The sequence below is a fragment of the Zalophus californianus genome, chromosome 6 (assembly GCF_009762305.2).
Source record: "Zalophus californianus isolate mZalCal1 chromosome 6, mZalCal1.pri.v2, whole genome shotgun sequence".
In the NCBI taxonomy this organism is placed as follows: Eukaryota; Metazoa; Chordata; class Mammalia; order Carnivora; family Otariidae; genus Zalophus; species Zalophus californianus.
This window is the reverse complement of record NC_045600.1, coordinates 107,048,377-107,066,961: the sequence shown is the minus strand read 5'-3', so window position 1 is coordinate 107,066,961 and position 18,585 is coordinate 107,048,377. Positions and strand designations below refer to the sequence as shown.

Below are 18,585 nucleotides of genomic sequence, written 5' to 3'. Positions count from 1 at the left end.
CCTCAGGGTCACCCGAGTCAAAGGCGGAGCCCCAGAGGAGGGAAGAACAACAGGATGAAGACTTAACTCCCTGGAGAGGGTTGTCCTAAAACCATCTGCCCAAAATGAACACCGAGGAAGCAGCCAAGAGGCACAGTTCTAGGCTCAGCTTTTCCGCTAACAATGTGACTTCAGGCAAGTCACTTTCCCTCCCTGGGCCTTGGTCCCCTCATCCATGCATCGGGGGTGATGCCAGCATCCCCACCCAGGCTGGTGGTGAGGGAGAACTAGAACATGTGTGTTTATGGTGCTTGAGAAACCGAAGTGCCTGGCTCTTCCTTATCCAGTGTGGCTCGGGCCCTCCCAGCCTGCCAGGCCACGGCCACTGATCCTTGGCCTCTGCTCTTTGGGGCGAGGGTGGCCTAGCTCATCTCTGAGGGGCCCCTGCTCTGCTGTTTGAGTCATGTGCACTCAGGTCCCCATGATATGTGGCACCCAGACCTGACCTGTATTCTGCTCCCCAGCCTTTGACGAAGCTCATGCGGATGGTACACATCCGCGTCAACTGGTAGACCGCCTCGAAGCCCTGGTTGACGGACTGAGCCAGGAGGGCGGCAAACTCCTGGTTGTTGAAGATCTTCAGGTTGCACCCTGCCAAGAGAACAAAAACAGCGCTCGTGGGGACAGAGGCATACGTGTCCAGTGCCCCACTCCTGGCTGAAGCCACCCCTGGGTCATCCAGAATGGCATACCTGACCCGGCTCAGGTGGCACACAGTTAATCTGTGCGCTAGCCCCACACTCGACACTCAGTACCACGCTAGGGACAGGCCCCCCTCAGTCCCTGCCCTAAGCCATCCTCACCTCAATGGAGAGGTGTGGCTGACACACAGGGGTGGATTAAACACTGGCCTGTAAGCTCCAGCTCCTGGAGCCAGGGAACGCAGAGGAAGACTATAAAGTAGGCTACCAACGACGAGAGAGACGGCTAGGAGAGGTGGGCCTTGCCCTGGGCAGGAGGGCCAAGGCAGGACCCCCGGGACCAGAGTGATAAGGTACCCAAGCCCGAATGCCCACGGCTGTGGGAGGCACGGCTGACCACCTGGGGAGCAGGAGCCCTTGGCATCAGACGGAGGGGAAGCAAAGCCTGCCACTCCAACAGGAGGCTCGGCAGAGGGTCCCGGGGTACCTTCCACCCAGGCTTCCCTGGTGAAGCCACCTGGGACCAGGAAGGAGCACGAGACTGGGGCCACATTTTGGCCTTTGGGCACAGGGCTGGGTCAGGGTGACATTCGCAGCAAAGTGAAGATGTGTGTCTAACTCTCCAGGCAGTAAAAACCAGAGACAGGCCCAAATAAAGTTTGTAATAAATCTTCCTGAAGTCCTACCAACCCGGGTGCCAGGAATGTGTCAGTCAGAAAAAGAAAGACTACAGCTCATGCTGGGAATACCCAAAAGGTGAGCTAAGGTGACGTTTATTGACAGGCCAACACTGGACTCCTAATCTTGGTGTGACTCTGGGCCCGTCACCTTCTCCTCGGAAGCCCGGCCTCCGAGGTCCTCCCAGCTCTGATGGTCTATGAGCTAACAAACCCCAGCACGGCCCCCTCACCGAAAAGGTGGGGGAAGGGCTGGGGACGGGAGAGGTCACCACGCCAGGAGCACACCCGAGCTTCGGGTTCTCGTCTTCTCCAAGGGGAAGTGTGGTGACCCCGGGGGCAGCAAGAAGCACAGGAGCAGGAGCCTCGGCGGCCACACGGCCTGTGGCTCGTCCCGGCTCAGCCACTCCCCCCGCTGTGGGCCTTGGGGCAGGCGGCTCAACCTCTCTGAACTGGTCTCCTCGCCTGAGGAGCCAGGATAACTGGAGAGAGCCGAGAGCAAAACCATCGATGTCCTCTGTAAACGCGACCACACAACATGCAGGAAACCGAGAGCGCTGTTCTTTCCGACCCCCTACGCTCTCAGGCTGGCCCTGCCCAGAGCCCATGGCTCGGCACCCGCTACTGAGACGAGGAAACGCGGGCCGCACACAGTACCCGCCAGTCCCAGCCCGCGCTCGGCCAGCAGCACGGCCAGGTGCTGCGTGCCGGTGACAGGCGGGCTCGGCCGCGGCTCTCGGCCTTGGTTTTCTAAGTCCAGAGGCCCGGATGGGGCCCGTCTCTGCCTGTGTTGCTGCGTGGCCGTGGCCCTCTCCATGCCACCCTCTAGGGTGCAGCCTGACACCCTTTCTTGGAGCACAGGTGGGATTCATCAGCTCCACTCGGAAAGCCCGCAAGAGCTCCCCAGAATAAAAGCACAACTTTCTCACGGCCTTCCGTGGCCTGGCCCCGTCATGCTTTCTAAACATTTCCTGTCTCTTACACGGCCTCTCCAGCCACAGTGCCACCCGTACGTGCCCTACCCTCCGTCACCTCCGGGCTTTGGCCCATATTGTTCCCTCTGCTCGGAATGCCCTTCAAGGTCCCACCCACCTACCCCCCCGCCCCCTCCCCCCGTCACCCTGTGCCGAATGCCAACCAGCCTGCAATGCCTGCATGCCTCCACCATGAAGCCTTCCCTGATCCATCCCAATGGTTAAATGAGTTTTTCTCCCCGGCTCCGCGAGCACCTTATCTGTGCTGCTTGCTTGGTACCTAGTACCCCTCCTTGTATTAAACCCATTCGTGTCTTTGTCTTGTACACTCGGCTGGCCTGCAGGGCCTGTGCGGACAGCAGCAGGGCCTCCCGGACCCCTCCGTCTCCCTCAAGCACCTGGCGCTGCGCCCACAGGCCGTGCGAGTTTGTGGAACGAAGGGGGAAAGCACGGTGCCTGAGCACCTGTGCACACAAGGCAACAAGCAGGGACCCACGGATCAGAGGCAGATCCACCGGAGGCTGCGTCTGCCCCCCCCCCCCCCAACCCCCGGAGGGTCAGGGAGAGCGCAGCAGGACAGTAAGACGCAGAAAAGTCCCCAGCGAGGCACCTCCAGGCAGCCACTGCCAACACGGAGGAGCAGAAGAGGAAGGAGAACCCGCCCAGCAGCCCAGGCGCGCCGCGGTGGGTAGGAGCGCGTACCTGGTGGGATCTTGCAGACAGTGGCCGGGTGCCAGCCATAACGCTGGTTACAGTTGGGAGACTGGACAAAGATGGCGCTGTCGCTGAGGCACTCCGCGAAGACCTCCCCTCCGATGTAGTACAGCCGCACGCCTCGCCCTAGGGAGATGTGGGTCAGACTGGCCCAGGGGGACCAGCGGAGGCTCGCGAGGGAGACAGCCGCAGCCGGTGCTCCGACGGACCGCCTCTCTGCGTCTCACCAGGCCGACAGGACCCAGAGCCCAAGCTTAAACCCGCACAGGGGACGTGGGGGTGGCACTGGGTCCCTAACGCCGGAGGTGGCAGGTGACTAGGGGAAGGGGGGCATGGGGTAAGTCTCTGAAACAGCCTCCGCCGCGGACGAGCCGTCGGCCAGCATCAAGTTACTCAGCCCCAGAGCCTCAGTTTTTTCGCCTGGAAGATGGCGCGATGATAACACGTGCCTCACAGGGTGGTTGAGCCGCACACGGCGAGCGCCCGCTAAGCGTGAGCAGCTACCACGGCTACTGCCACAGACACTCACTGGCTTCATGCCACCCCTGTACCTTCTCTCCTCCGTGCATTTTTCTAAAACATTCCATAGGTTTATGTCATTCACTTTTCCTCCATCTCTTAAAAATCCATTCCAGATGGACAAATTATTTTTAAATTGGCTCTGCAGTCCGAGCAGGCAGTTACATAAACACTCTGACAATGAGGTCTGCTCTCGGCCAGGGGAGGTTTTCTCCTCCTGCACGGGAAGGCCTCTGTTGCCTTCTGGGGAAGAGGCTCAGAGGGCTGGAGGACGGAGCCAGATTCTATAGGCGCGGCGTCCAGTGGGGTAGACACCAGGGGGCCGCTGGGAATTCTGCTGCCTCCTTGTCCTGCCATGGCCCCAGCGCCCCTTTCTTCTTGGGGGGGGGTGCTACAAGACTCGGTGTCACAGATACACGGGGTATGGGCAGACTCGGGGTCCACAAGGAGGGGCCGCTGGGTTATGTCCATCAAGAGCAGCAGCAGAGGTGGGAAGACCCCAACCGAAAGAACAAAAATGAGTTTTGTTTTGATAATTTGGGAACTATTTTTAAAATGTAAAGGAGCATAAGGAGAATAGGTAAACACCTATGGATGCCACCCAGGATCAGTATCTTTATTTTAAAGTAAAACAAATGGGGAGGCTGTCTGGGAAGGCTGCGGGCTCAGTGGCAGGGGCTGTTTGTCACCAACTGGGTCACACTCACAGTGTGGCCTCTGCAAGGCTCTGCTGTCCCCTGGGCATCAGGTTATTCCCTGGAGAAAAAGCACCCAGGCCCAGACCCAGGGCTTCCAAACTTTTCTTCTCTTAACTATAAAATCCTCTCCACAAATGAAATCGTCCATGAAAATCCAAGATACAGTAAGAACAAGATCAAGGGTGCTCTGGTTCACTTAGGACCAGACCCCCTGCTGCCCTGCCCAGCTCCGGAGTTTGCCCTGGAGCCAACCCCCGGGGGTTCTGGGCTGACAGTACCCTATTACACCGTCTCCACGTGTGGAGATGGCCTTCCAATGGACTTGGGATCTCAAAATTATGAATATCCAAGTGACACACACACAGCTCCTTCTTCCATAAACCAAGTGGTCTCCTACTACGTTCTGGATGTTAGAAGGCAGAATATTAGCACCGGGGCTGTTCTGGCAGCCCAGAATAATTGTATATGAAATTAACAAATAAAAGATCATTCCTTAAAGATGGACACCGCCTACCTATCCCACTATCAGTCAGTACTTTAGGGGTATGTTTATTAAGATACATATGTTGCCCTTTTCATAGATTTGCCCTTCTTGTCCCCTCAAATTGAGTGTTTTCCTCCATGGCTTTCCCCTCTTCAGACTTAATCTGTGTTTCTGAATGGGAATGACCAAGCAATGTGAACTCTTCTGGTCTGGCCCCTAAATGGGGCAATACAGAGTTTGGGGGGCTGGCTGGGGGGGTGGGTCCTCTCCCCAGGTCCCAGTGGGAGGCGTGGCACAGCGGGGGCAGCTGGGTTCTGGGCAGAGGCTGCTGGGGCCGCTGGCCGGGGCGGGGGGGGGGGGATGGGGAGACGGGGGCGCCCTTACCGATGTGCCTCCGCGTGAGCTCCACGGCTGCGTTCCTGTTGACGTTGGAGAGCAGCCCCAGGCAGAAGCGCTCCGAGTTGGAGGGGTCGGTGAAGCCATCCACTGTCATGGAGGGCTGTGAGGCATGGAATGTCTCCCCAACGCGCTGGTTCAGCTCATAGTAGGAGATGGAGCACCAGAAGGCCGGCTCGCAGTAGGTGACAGGCTGCAGGTCTGGGGAGACAGGCCAGGCTACTGGGTCAGGGGCCCCCAGGTCACCTGCTGCTCAGCGAGCTCCCCTGGATGCTCTGTAAGGCCGTTTCTGTACCTCTCTGAGGGTTATGATCCCCGAAGCTCGTGCCTTGGCATTAAACTTGCAGGATCCAATGTGATAGAGTGCTCTAGTGTTTGGAAAAGCCTTCCACCAGCCTGGCCGCTTTCATTTAGTCTTAGCTCACAGAGGCCCTGTCCTGTCTGGCTGGCCTTAGGTTGAAGTGGTCTTCAAGGAGGGCCAGGCACCACCTAGCACCTGGGCAAGCCCGCAGGACAGGCCCGGCAGGTTCCCCGGGGGCGCCATGCCACCCACGCGGCCTCCTCCCGGAGTCACCCATAGTGATCTCGGCCTCCAAAAGGGCTTTTAGCTTTCGGCACTGCCTGGCCTTGGGCACTCCTAGCCTGTGGAGCGGCAGCGACTGAGCCTGTAAAATGACAAGGCTAGTGCAGCCTGGGGGCCTGCACAGGGTGCTGGGCCTCCAACCACACAGTCTCGGTTCCACAGAGTGGAACCAGGTCCACGGCTCTTATTAGAGAAACTATCTTCCAAATGTCTCCACATGCTGTCTGTCTGGGTGGCTAAGATACAAAGTCACCGAAAAGAAATTCTCAATTTGTCCCGTGGTCTCAACCAAGGGCTGCTCAAAGCAAAACTACCGTCTTGGGAGACATTGGTTCTCTTTCTCTCAAGAGTTGGGAATCCCTGAAATAGAGGTTTCCCCTCACACGATCCCCCATCACCTCTCCTGGGACTCCCTCGCCCTCCTGTCGCCTCCAGCCACTCTGGTCCACACCCGTCCAGGCCCCCGGCCCTCCTCCGTGCATCATCTCTGACACCTCAGTGGGTCTGTGCTCGGCCCGGGGCCAGGCCCCCCGTCCTTCCTCCTGGGCATCAGTGCCGCGGCGCCCTAACAGGACCCCCAGCACTCTAGTCCGGCCTCTTCCAGCCACCTCCCTGCCCTGCACGGCCCCACATGCGCTGGAGTACTGTACTGATCCCGCTCGCTGCCTACTTGAATCCACCCCCCTTGGTGGAAAACCAGGGAGTCCCCTGCCCCTTGTCACTCCTCCGTCTCGGACCTCCACTCTTAAATATATTTGGAGCTGCCCGGGGAATTAGGGTGCGTCTGTAGGAGCTGGTTCGAGGGACAAGAAGGGCTCACCGTGCCAGCTCTCAGCCCTGGCCAGAGACCCTTGCTCACTGCCTAGAGCGAGAACCCACGGGGGACTCTGCTCACCAGACCTTTGGAAGTGTGTGAAGCACAGAGGGGGGAAAAAAAAATCCAAAGCTGTTCTGGGAGGGGCCTGCAGGGCCAAGGGCCGGACCTGCTTGTGGGGTCTGTGTGCCTACGATCCCTTCTCAGGGGAAGGAGAACGCCTACCACGTGTGTGAGGAGATGCAGACGGGCAACTTCCCTGCACTCGGCACAGGCCCAGAAAGTGTCAGCTGGAGGGTTAGGACACCTAGCCCCAGCATCACTGACATCTTGGGCCCCAGCATCACTGACATCTTGGGCCAAATGATCCTCTGCCCGGGGTGAGGGAGGGGGGCCTGGTCCGTTACAGGATGCCTAGTAGCAGCCCTGGTCGGTATCTACCCACCGAATGCCAGTGGCACACATCTGTCACTCCCGCCCAAGCCGGGACAGGGACACATGGCCCCAGACAGTGCCGGCTGTCTTTGAGGGGGCAGAACAGCCCCTGGGTGAAAACCACTACCTTCGAGGGTCAGCCAGGTCACGGAACGCAAGCTTCAACGCCAGGCGGCCCGGAAGGCACTCGGCGCTGGGGCACGGACCAGCTGCACGACCGTGAGCAAACCCGGGCAGCTGGGAGCTTCAGCCCGCACATGGCTCCCGGCAGCCACGGCGCGGGGAGCCCTCTTTACCTCCGCCGCTGTCTGCAGATGGACCGGGAGGAACCACGAAGTGCGGGGCACGCCTCAAGCCCTCGCTACGTGGTGCTGCCGATTAGAACTGATGATGTACGTGAACCTGAGTATGTCCCGCTCCTGTCCTGGCCTCTGCTGCAGGGGAGGCAAAGCGTCCATGCCCCTTTCCACTCTTCCCAGGGGAGAGGGAGGGGAAGACGAGGGAAGGCGGGGGATCGAAGCTACTTTTAATGGGGGAGGGAGGAGTGATGAGGCAGGGGCGACCAGGGCTTGCGACCTGTGTCCCAGAGGTTGGGTTGAGCCACATGGGCCACATCCGGCTCTGGCGTCACTCGATGCTTCGACATTCCAATGAGATAAGCTATATTCTAAACAATGTGGTCACTAAAATGCGAGCTATGTCGCTTTGGAGACCTTAAAAAAAGGCCCAAGAAATCCAAGTATAATCCAAGCACTCAAAGGGGTCGGGCAACACGTCTTGAGGCAAGAGGTCCTGAGCAGGGGCTGCTGACCACCAGTGCCCAGGGGCAGGCTCTGCTGGCCTTGCTGTGTGAGCTTTCCTGGCCTGGACAGTGACTGCAGCTTTACTGGAAGACATGTAGTGCAGACCATCTAGGTCACTGTGCATCTGGCGTGGGTCAGCCAGGAGAAGCAGCTGGGGCCGATCTGCGCCGGCCCTGGCTTCCCCGGTAAAGTACAGAGTCCTCACCCCAAATTACAAAGCCTTCCAGCACCCCCTGGGCTTCGTCCAGACAGAAGAGATAGAGCTTGGCTCCCAGGAACCCTGGCACAGCCTGCCCATCCAAAGAAGAAAAGGCAAAGGCCACCCATTGGGTAACGCGGTGCCAGAACCACTCAAGGGAAATGTGGGCTTTGAGGCATCTCAGAATCAGAGACAGGCTTGGGGTCCTAGCCCAAGAGGCCTCCCAAGCAGATCTGAGCCCTTATCCAAACATCCCTGCCAGCTTCCAGATACACACTGGACAGTGTGGTGGTAAACGCTGGACTTGGGAGCCCGACACATAATTAAGGAGATGCTAGTTTGGGGAGTTGGGGGGAGAGCAGCGCAGTCAGGCCAAGGCAAAGTCTGAAGGGTACGGATGAGCTGGCCTGTGTTCAGAAGCAGGACTGACCCGGGGCACTGCCCCCAGCCACGTATTCACAAGTCTCCACAAACAACTAAAACCTAGCCCTGCCTTTCACCTCTGTGCCTCCTGGCACCTCTCATCTGCTTCCTCAAGGAACTTCTGCAAGGCGGGGGGCGGGGGGGGGTGCTGCAGACCAAAATGTATGGTCACTACCTCTGGGTTCTGCCTTGAATGGCAACCTAGTTTTTAAACAGCATGTATGTCCTCATTTTTTTTTCCCCACCCCAAAGACTTATCCACACCATGGTTAAGTACAAGAGAAACAAAACGTCAGGACTCTGGAAAGGAGAACATTATAAACAGGATAACCATGGGCTATAGCTACTGACAGAGCACTCAGCTTGGCTCTGAGCTTCCTAGCAGACAAGGAAAAAGGGAACATCATATGCTACATGGCTCTGGTTGTGGACAGATAATGCTTACAGGTTCTGCAGGGGAACAAATCTTGTCCTGGCCCTAAGTCTCAAAAGAAATCTTTTATGAAATCAGGTGGCAACCTCTCCTCCCACATCCGTCAGGCCAGCCAGCCTGAATTCCAAGAGTCTTCCAACAAACGCAGAGGCCATTTTGCATAAGGTTGCTTCTTGCAAAGGACCTGAAGACATGCCACTCAGAGGCTCCTCTGGGAGGACGACTCTACAAGGCTAAGGGCACTTGACTCCCTGACAGTGGTTTTGCTTCTCCAGGCCAAAGACTCGGCACAGCCGGCGGGCTAGACGATGGCACGTGCCCAAGGCCGCCCCCTGCACACGGCCCTGCTCCCGGCCAGACTGCTGAGTCTGTGCTGATCGCCCCTTCCCGGAGGAGAGGTGTTGGAGACGCAGGAACCTCCAGCTCGCGCTGCCCTCCGCCCCCTGCCCCCACCAGTGTGGTATCGGCCAGGCTTCTCGAGTGGCGTGGGGCACTTAATTCACGGCTGGCCCCCTGCCAGCCTAACGGTGCTGGCTGGCTTGGGTTTCGAGCCCTATTCCAAGCTGGCATAGACTTTCTGTTTTGTTTAAGGAAAAGAAAACAGAATAAAACCCAGAAGGCAACACTTGGATTAAGGGATGCCTATTAAAAACATGTGCAAGAGATCCAAATCCGGTAAAGGAAAAGGAGGGGGGACAGAAGGGGGAAATTAACTTTCTACTACGAATCAAAAGCGGGGAGCGGGCAAAACACTGAAGCTGCAAAGGCTGAGGGTCAGGACGTGAACGAATCGCCTTCGCCTGGGCCCACCTCACCTGTGACAGGCAGCGTGACCTCCCATGCCGGAGATGCCACGCTCCAGTCCCCAGGGACCCCCATGGTCCCCGCTGCCTGGGCTGCCCCACCGCCCCGCCCCAGCTCACGTGGCTGTGAAAGAGTCCCTCGTGGCTGTGTGTGTCTGAGCCCCTGCTGTCCCCGAGGGTTAGTTCCTGCGGGGTCGCTGCACCCGAGGCCCCAGCTCCAACCTATCTCACTGAGGACGATGACAAAACAAGGTGTGCAGGGAAAGCAGCCAGCGCTCTTTCAGCCCCGGGGCCAGCTTGCTGCAGCCGAGACCAGACGCACAGTCTAAGGGAGGCCCTCGGGCTGGCGACTGCCTTGCTGGCGTCGGGAGGCCTGTACTTTCTGAAGCTCACAGAGAGCAGAGCCCGAGGAGGTCGTGGCAAGAGCTTTGTGCAGCAACACGAAGACCCCTGCAACTAGGCGGGGCTGCACCCTGGAGCCTGCCTCTTTCAGGGGAGAAGCAGTGTCTTCCCGCTGCGCCCCCACCCCCACCCCGTCCTGGCAGGAGCGGAAGCACCTCATCCAACTGCAAGCACTCCCTGGTACCTCTTCTCCCACGGTCAAGGCCCCTCCCCAAAGCAAGAACAACTTACTCACCGACAGGGCCGGCTCCTCACCGTTTTCCTCTTTCCACTTGCCTCCTCCTTCCCCTCCATTTGGCCCAATCCTTGACTTCACTGCTCAGGAAAGCCCAGGTGACTCATCTAGCAGGCACGTCACCTGCTCACACCCCTTCCCCGAAAGAAAGACAGAGCTGCCGGGTCTCCCCCGCTGACAAGGGGCTGATCTGGAGGGCAGTCACTCATCTGGGCCCCGCCCCGTGTCACCAGAAGTGGCAGGAGCCCCACTCCCTTGCCTGGAGGGGGAAGGAAATGAGGAGCCAACCAGAGGTCCTCTGTTTTCTCTCTTCCCGCATAATTTCTTTGCAGGAAATGATCTGATCTCCTGAGCTGTCCCCATCCTCCTCTGTCATCATCTTGGTCTCTTCCCCGACCTCCTCTTTCCCAGGGTTGCCCCATCAGTCCCTCTCTGGACTTCTTTCCTTCTCCCTTCTCCAGCTGGGTTTCCCTCTCCCAATTCATCCACACCCAGGACCTCAGCATTTCCAGGGTGTGATCCTACAGACGGTCGACAGGTTATAAGAGCAAAGTGTTTCAGCGGCGCTCAGATCCGTGGGCAAAAGGCTCAATCCCGTGGGCCTCCCTTCTGCAGGACTGCTCAGAGGCCTGACCACGTGAGTGCCCTGGGCGCCCAGGGGGGCTACGGCACAGGCTTTCCAAGCTCAGGTGATGACAAAACCCTGTCTCCCTGACCCCACTTGGGGAAAGCCTGCCCACAGGCTAAGGGCTTCCGGTTCGGCACGGCCGGCCCCGGTGTCCCTCCTGATGGCCCGGCTGCCTCCTGGACACGGTTAGGCATCAGCAACTCATTGCCACCTTCCCACCCAAGCCATCCCAGCTTCTGGATGTCCTACCTCACCATCTTCCCAGTTAAAGCTGGTCAATAAGCGCCTGCGGACTCAGGCCTGCGGCCCTCTCTCAGCGCCCCTCCCAGCCCTGCCACCATTGCTCCAAAGCATTCATCTTGGTCTCCTTCAGTTTAACAGCTTTCTAAGGGTGGGTTTTTCTTTTGAAATTTGGGGTGGGGGGGCTGGGGTTTGGCCACCAGCCATTTCTCCTAGACTTCAACTTCTGTATAGTGGCCAGGTTAATCTTTATGAAGCTGTCATCAGATAACCAACCAAACACCCTTCCTCCGGTGACCTCATTCACAGGCAAGAAGGGAATCACGGAGTATGGCATTCAGGGCTCTTGGCTCAGTGCCCCACAGCCTTGTCAGCTTCATCTGCCCCCCTCATCCCAACCAACCACAAGAGCGGCTGTCCTCTGAGCTCACCCTCCGCTTTCATGCCCTTCCCTCTACCTGCGATGTCCTTCCTTCCTTCTCTGCCTCCCAGTGTCCCACCTGTCCTTCCGGGGCCAGCTCACACCTGTCACCATGACTCTGAGGTCTTCCTGCCTGATCTGGCACTTTCCTCCTTGGCCTCTACAGTTCCCCTTGACAGCTGGCATAATGCCTCACGGCGGGGGACACAGATCCCTCCCGCCACTCCCAACAGACCGTGACTGCCCAAGTGAAGCCCCAGCGTCAGTACATACTAGGAACACAGCAGAGCGGACTGACTGAATGAATTCCATAGGGACACCAGCCTGGAGGCCGGTCCCCCCCTGGGATGCCACCATTGCCCCCTCTGGACCCTCCGGCTACTTCAACTGCACCTACTTCGTGTTTTGTAATTACATTTACTCCTGCCTTATTGATTCCCCACAAGGCCATAGCATCTTGATGGCAGGGTCTGTGAGTCCTCCTTGAACCCCCGCCCCCAACCTGGACTGGCAGGAAGGACCTGGGGCATCAACAAGGAAGGAAGAGACAAGCTGGCAGGCAGGGCTCCCACCCAGGCTCCTCAACCCGAGAACCACCCTCAACGACAGTAAGTGCCCTTCTAGAGCTTTGTTCTGAGGTGGTGGTGGTGACAGGGATGCTTGTCTACGTGATGCGGTAAGACAGTGTTGGGCTGCAGACAGAAGCACGTGCTCTGGAACCCGAAGGCCGAGTTCGAAGCTTCTCCATTTACTAACGGCACTACTTGGCATGAGTGAGGTGAGCAGCCTGCTCCTTGGCTTCCTAATCAGGAAAGTGAAAAAATCATACCACCGCCATCTTATGCAGCGGTTATGAACCGTGGGCTAACACGCATGAGGCGCTCCAAACAGCACTAAGTTGTCAAGAAATGTTGACCATGCTCATCACCATCGTCCATCCCCTTCCAGCGAGGATGCCAGGAGTCTGTGAGATTTTCTCGGTAGGGATGAAGCCAATAGCGTTGAAGGGGTGAAGGTGGGGGAAGGGGTGCTGGGGCCCCGCAGAGAGGAAGCACTAATGTCTCACCGCCAGTCCCGCCCCTGACTCGTCAGCTGACTCGCCCCCCCATTCAGGTGTTCCCACAGACTGGCACCCACTCTCCGCCCCCCAGGCTCAGGAGCTAGTCCTTCCTTTGGAGAAATGACCTAAGCATTCTCAGCCCTCAGACAAGCGGCCTGAGGAATGGGGCAGCAGGGAGGGAGAACTGAGTCAATGGGACACCCCTGCCCCAGGTCCAAGTTCAAAAACCATCCTGTTGTCCTGGCCCACACAATCTAGAAGGGAATTCCCAGCAAGCTGCCACCCGGGACAACTTTCATTCTGAACCACTGAGTCAGGCAGCATGGCTTCCAATGCAGGCGCCTGCCCCGGAGTCTGTGCACTTACCGGGCTGCCTTGGCCAAGGGGCGGGGGGAGTAAAACAGCCCCCAGATGAACTTCAGACCAGCTAACCTTGAAAGCTGGAAACCCAGAGACGAGTTCACAGTCCTGGCCTTTCATTTCTCAAGTGTTAACACAGCTTCTAGCCTTCAGAGTTTGTTTTTAATAACTCAATCGGTCCTTTCACATCAGGAATGTGACCTTCCCTCTGCAAAGCCCAACACTCACAGTGATATTATTTTACAAAGATGTTAGAACAGATTCACCCAAAGTCACATTTCACACTGCCCACTTGTCAGCCTGTATGAAAGGGGTTTCAGGCATCTCCCGATGTTCTAAATGCTTTTCCTCATCTGATGCTATCAGTCAAGGACTCGAAGCAACTGGAATAAAAGCCTGACCAACCCCCATCCCGATTCACCGAACTTGGATATTAACTCTTTCTCTTCCTGAACCACAAATCAAACCCCCAGCAGTCAAGGCCCAAATGCAAATCAAACTCACATTTTCCCAAAACCACCAGACCAACACATTAAAAAAAAAAAACCTCAATAAAAACAGTGGATGTTTCATTTGTCCTGAGCCCTTCAGCAGGCCCCACGCTGGAGCTGAGGGGCGCTCCTGGAGCCCAGAAGCCACAGAAATGATGGTCCAATTGTTCCAACACATCACGAGACAAGGCAAGATGATAGAGGAGGCATCTAAACATGGAAAGGCATTTACAAAATAGCAAAAAGAATGAAAAAAAAAATGGGTGGACATTGTGATGGCCATTGGCCAGGCACAAATACACAGGCCTGATCCACAAGCATCAGAAGGACTGTAACAAAACAAAACCAGCATGGGAGGGTGGGGGACGATGGGCAATTGTGCTTTTCCCCCTGATTTCCTTGTATCTTGCTGTGTCAAAGAAAAGGTACATGGGATGCCTGGGTGGCCAAGCCAGTTAAGGATCGGCCCTCGGCTCAGGTCATGATCTCAGGGTCCTGGGATCGAGCCCCGCATCGGGCTCCCTGCTCAGCGGAGAGTCTGCTTCTCCCTCTTCCAATCCCCCTGCTTGTGTTCTCTCTCTTTCTCTCTTGTTCTGTCTCTCTGACAAATAAATAAAATCTTTCAAAAACTAAGCTTTAAAAACTAAATAAAATTAAAAAGTACATAGTTAAAAGACGAAATACTCAGATAAAATCCAAAGTGTCTCTTGAAACCAGTCAACAGAAGTCAGGGGGCTGGAGTCTTTCTTCACTGCTGCCCCTGGCTTTGCATCAAACCACACACACGTATGCTTGGCTGACCACAGCTTCTCGGCTCCTGAGCACAAGGTTTGGGGGATTTTCATTCACTCACGTCTGACTGCCACCCAGGGGAAATACAAACCCAGCACATGGTCGTCTTTTTCCTGCCACCACTGCTCTCAGGCTACCCTGTTCTGCGGGTGACCCCCAAATCACTGTAACCAGAAACCTGATGGGCTGAGCTCAGCTGATGGTGGGGGGTGGGGGTGCAGGGAGAGCCTCGCCGTCAGGGCCCCCTCCCCACACTGGCCACCAGCCAAGGCTGCAGCTAGAGGGGGTGACAGTCCCATGGATGAGGAGCTACTTACCCAAATTATTGTGTGCTGGGGACATTGGGTTCGGGGATAGGTTTGGAGAACCTGCAAGGTGAGACACAATCGTGAGAACTAACAGAATATTCTTGGCTTGGAGAGCCAAATTCCTGAACGCCTACATCAAGATGGGGCAGCTCAATGGAGCAAGAAGATAACCCTGGGGTGAGCCTCCAAGGCCCAGGAGGGGCCCTGACCCCGGGGTCCTTGCTCGACTTTCCATCCCTGGGTTTCAGTCTTTCCTTGTGGCACAAACGGATAATCGGATAACCTCAGAGGTCTCTCCCAGGACTTGATGGTGTGAGGGTCCTGACCAAGCCCGCAGCACAGGGCACAGACCTCCCTGGCAGTTGTGCCCCCCGGAAAATGAGACGGGCAGGGAAGGCTCGCTCCCCAGTCTTGCTCAAAGGCCCCAGCAGCGAAGCTGCGCCCTCCTGCCCATCCCAAATGTAGCCCCTTCCCCGGGTCTCAGGAAACTCAGCAAGCTGCCTCAGAAATCCCACAACTCTGCAACCAGACGGACATCTGACGTGAGGCATGACGCTGCCCGTGGGAAAATGTCCAAACCTACCCAATGCTTGCTGCCCTGCTACCTTCTCTCCACCCCTCGCTCCCAGAAAAGAGAAAACCACATGGCATCAGCCTTCAGAAATACCAAGCGGCGCCTCTCCACAGAGTAACTGGGCTCATCCCTCCGTCCCTGCACCCAGAGGCCTGGCAAGTCAGTGATGCGGGAAGAGCCCTGGCGGGGGGGGGGGGGGGGCGCTCTCCCCCTGACACGCCAGTCCGCCCGCACAGGTGCCCTGAGCTGTTAATGGTGGTGTGTTCCCGCTCCCCAACTCAGCTGCAACCTCCTTGAGGGGGAGGGATGAGCCATGGGCTTCTTTTCCTCCTCCTGAACCCAATCCATCAGGGGATATGGAAGAGTCTTGGAAGAGGCAGAGCTTCCAAATTGGCCCCAGAGTCCAGGCGTGCTCCCAATGTATCGGCTGTGGGGTTTTAGCAAAGTGGTTTAACCTCTTTGAGCCTTGATATTTTCCCTCCCTTCAGGTGTAAATGGGATAATACCATCCACTGTGTGATTTGTAGACGTGAAGGGGGGTCCTGAGTATACAAATGGCCGTGTGATGACCGGCCCACAGCAGCACTCAATAAGTGCTCGTTTCCCGTTGTTGTGGCAGCCCATTTGGGGGTAGGCATGTTAGGGGAGCCACAGGGCTAGACCCCAACTAGGACACCATCACATCTCAGCTGCCAAGACAGCAACTCTATTGGTTTCCCAGTGGACACTTTTGAGTCAAGAACAGAGGAGAAGCAGGAGACCCCACCCAACCACCCACTGGCTGGGGGGGGGGGGTCCCTAATGCCCAGTGTCCACCTCTGACAGATCACTGACAGCCCCAACAGGGCCCCGCAGGTGCGCTGATGGGGGGAGAGGAAGACAAAGAAGAGGGACAGAGGGAATGCGGGGGGGGGGGGGCAGAAAGGAGGGCGGGGAGGGGGCGAGAAACGAGAGCCAAGGCGGACAGGGGCTGGCTGCTCATTTGATACTCGGACCCTCTCCTTTGGTGTGTTTTCTTTGACAATAGCAATAGGTCCGTGAACAGGAAGAACAGCTAGGAGGGGAGAGAGAAAGGAGCGAGAAGCCAGGCAGCATCTGGAGAGATGCTGCTCGGCCGGCCTGCGTCCTGCACCGGCATTCAGAGCTGCAGAGTAGCAGGCTTGCCCCGGCCACTTGGCATCGAACACAGGGAGGCCTTCGATGCATTCCAGCTGGGTTCGCGCCGTCCGCCCCTCGCGGGGGTGTGTGTGCCCACCCCCACGTGCCACAACGCCTCGGGCTGGGTACCAAGCAGCTAGGTCTACAGTGAACGGCAAGTCTCCTTCAGGCTTCTTGCAGGAACCGCACACCCTCTTCTGGGCTGTGTGCCAGGGTGGGTGGCTCTGCCTCATGCAGCGGTGCCGTGTGGACCAGGCATGCCCGCTCTCATCAGGACGGAACATCTGCTCGGCTCCCTCCTCCCCACCCCCCCCCACCCCCCCCCTCCACCAACCACACACACGAGTGCACATTCTATGTGGCAGCTGGGGTTCAATTCAAGCAGCCGCTGGTTTGGAGCCAATTTGGTCCCAAGACAAATGACGTGGGAACATCTGGAGATGGGGCTGGAGACAACGGGGCTGGGTCCCTCATGGCAGGAATACATCGATCACGTTTGGTCACTACACACAAAGAGATGCTGCGCGGCCTCCCCCGGCAAAGACCCTGCCTCCATGCGGGCTCTCCTGACTGGGCTCGGGGGATCGAGCCCACCCACCAGGCGACTGCCAGCAGCATCTCATGGGGGCACAGACCCTGCTTAAAGCGCACAGAGGCTCCCGGCCACAATGGAAGCCCCGAATGAGGGTCTTCCTGCCTCTCCGCACTCTCCAGCCACACCGTCCCCTGAAGGTGCCGGGCTGTCCTGCCCACGCGCCCCATGACTCTGCCTGGCATACCTTTTGCCTGTCCTGATGGCTTGGCCAACACCTACCCACCTCCAAGACTCAAGAGACACCTACACTGTGAGGCACTTCTCTGCCCCAACACCTCCTCCCCAGGAGGCCCTCCCTTGTGCCCGATGCCACGGCGGCGTGGGGGGGGGGGGAGGCATTCTCCATCAGGGCATATAGCTACCAGTTGGCTCCCTCCCCAACTGGGAGCAGCTCAGGCTCCTCCTCTATCCCCAGCGCCTGGTACAGTGCCGGGCACATGGAGGTTGCTCTATAAATGGTGGAGAGAGGGATGGAGGGATGGATAGAGGGAAGGCAGGTGCTCGGTTAGGATTGAGACTCTGACCTGCATCCATGCTGTGGTTCATCTGGTGGTCACTGGTCTCTCCATCTTCACTCAGGTAGCCAGGGGGTGGGGTTTCTGGGAATCAGAAGGAAGGCAGTTCATTAAACGGCCTCCACGGTTTGACTCGGAGACCCCTGCTGCACGTATCACACGTTCGCGGCAGCAGCAGGTACTGGAGGAACTCTGGGCCACGGAGCAACGGCACCGGCTCCTGGATCCAGTGGTCCTCACGCCCTTCAACACCCGGCTCCTCGGCTGGTTGGCGACCACCTCTGTTCACGTGGCCCAGACTGACATACCTGTTCCTAGAGCCTCTGCCAGGCTAACTGCTCCTCACCCTGGAAGGTCAGGTGTAAGCCCACCCCCCTCCAAGGAGGCCGTGGACTTGCCTCACCCTTGCCCGTCTCTGTCCTCCCAAGGGCAACTCCTTCATGCCGCACTCTGGCTCTGCTATCTACCCCTGCTAGGACACCTTGTTCTTTGTCGTCCCTTTAGGCGAGGTCCTGGCTTCCGCAGGGGGCTGCAAGTTCAATGACAGCAATAACCGTGATCTATTTCTCTGAATGACCCCCAGACGGTGACTTAGCTCTCTAAGGTTTGCTCAGTGAACACAGTGACCTACCCCCAGGGACCAGCGCCACGTGTGAAGGACCTGGAAAGCCTGGGTCCATAAAGGACTCTCTCCGAATGCTCTGCCCCTGCGCACAGGTCTGTGGTCAACCTCAAGCACGGGCGAATTCACTCAGGGTGAGAGGCTCGTCCAGATCAGAGCACTCTCCGAAAGACAGGCGGCAGGATTCCTGCCACTGGGACCAGCCCAAGTGCCGCCAAGCGGTCTTCCTGGACGCCCCAGTGCTGGTGATTCACACATTATTTGCATGTAAATGAGGGGCTTCTAAAAACATTTGCGCTCTGACGGCTGAGCCCACTTTCTCCCCCGTGCAGGAAAAACTCCACGCGGGCCTCAGCTCCCACCCAGGCTGCAGCCCGCCCCCCCCCACCAGGCTTACTTACTTAGGGGCCGGTTCTCCGCACTGGCTGCCCGGCCCTCGGCTCCCCCACGGCTCTGCAGGCCCCCAGACCGTCGGGGGATCCTGCCCAAACTCCAGCCTCGGCCGCGAGGGCGGTGAGAGAAACACAGCGCTGCAATTTCCGCTTCCAA

At 57.8% G+C, this 18,585-nt stretch overlaps 1 protein-coding gene across 4 annotated transcripts in view; it reads right to left on the bottom strand.

Annotated features, from left to right (window-relative positions):
• SMAD3 (SMAD family member 3) overlaps positions 1 to 18,585 on the bottom strand; it is a 115,327-nt gene that overhangs the window by 6,295 nt on the left and 90,447 nt on the right. For 3 of the 4 annotated variants that reach the window (XM_027570184.2, XM_027570188.2, XM_027570187.2), the window contains exons 4-8: positions 17,424 to 17,498; positions 14,582 to 14,632; positions 5,131 to 5,343; positions 3,034 to 3,171; positions 486 to 630 (exon numbers count right to left, since the gene is read on the bottom strand). In XM_027570184.2, the coding sequence (XP_027425985.1) occupies positions 486 to 630; positions 3,034 to 3,171; positions 5,131 to 5,343; positions 14,582 to 14,632; positions 17,424 to 17,498 (622 nt within the window). The remainder of the gene's footprint in view (positions 1 to 485; positions 631 to 3,033; positions 3,172 to 5,130; positions 5,344 to 14,581; positions 14,633 to 17,423; positions 17,499 to 18,585) is intronic. The other variant, XM_027570186.2, reaches the window with a different exon arrangement.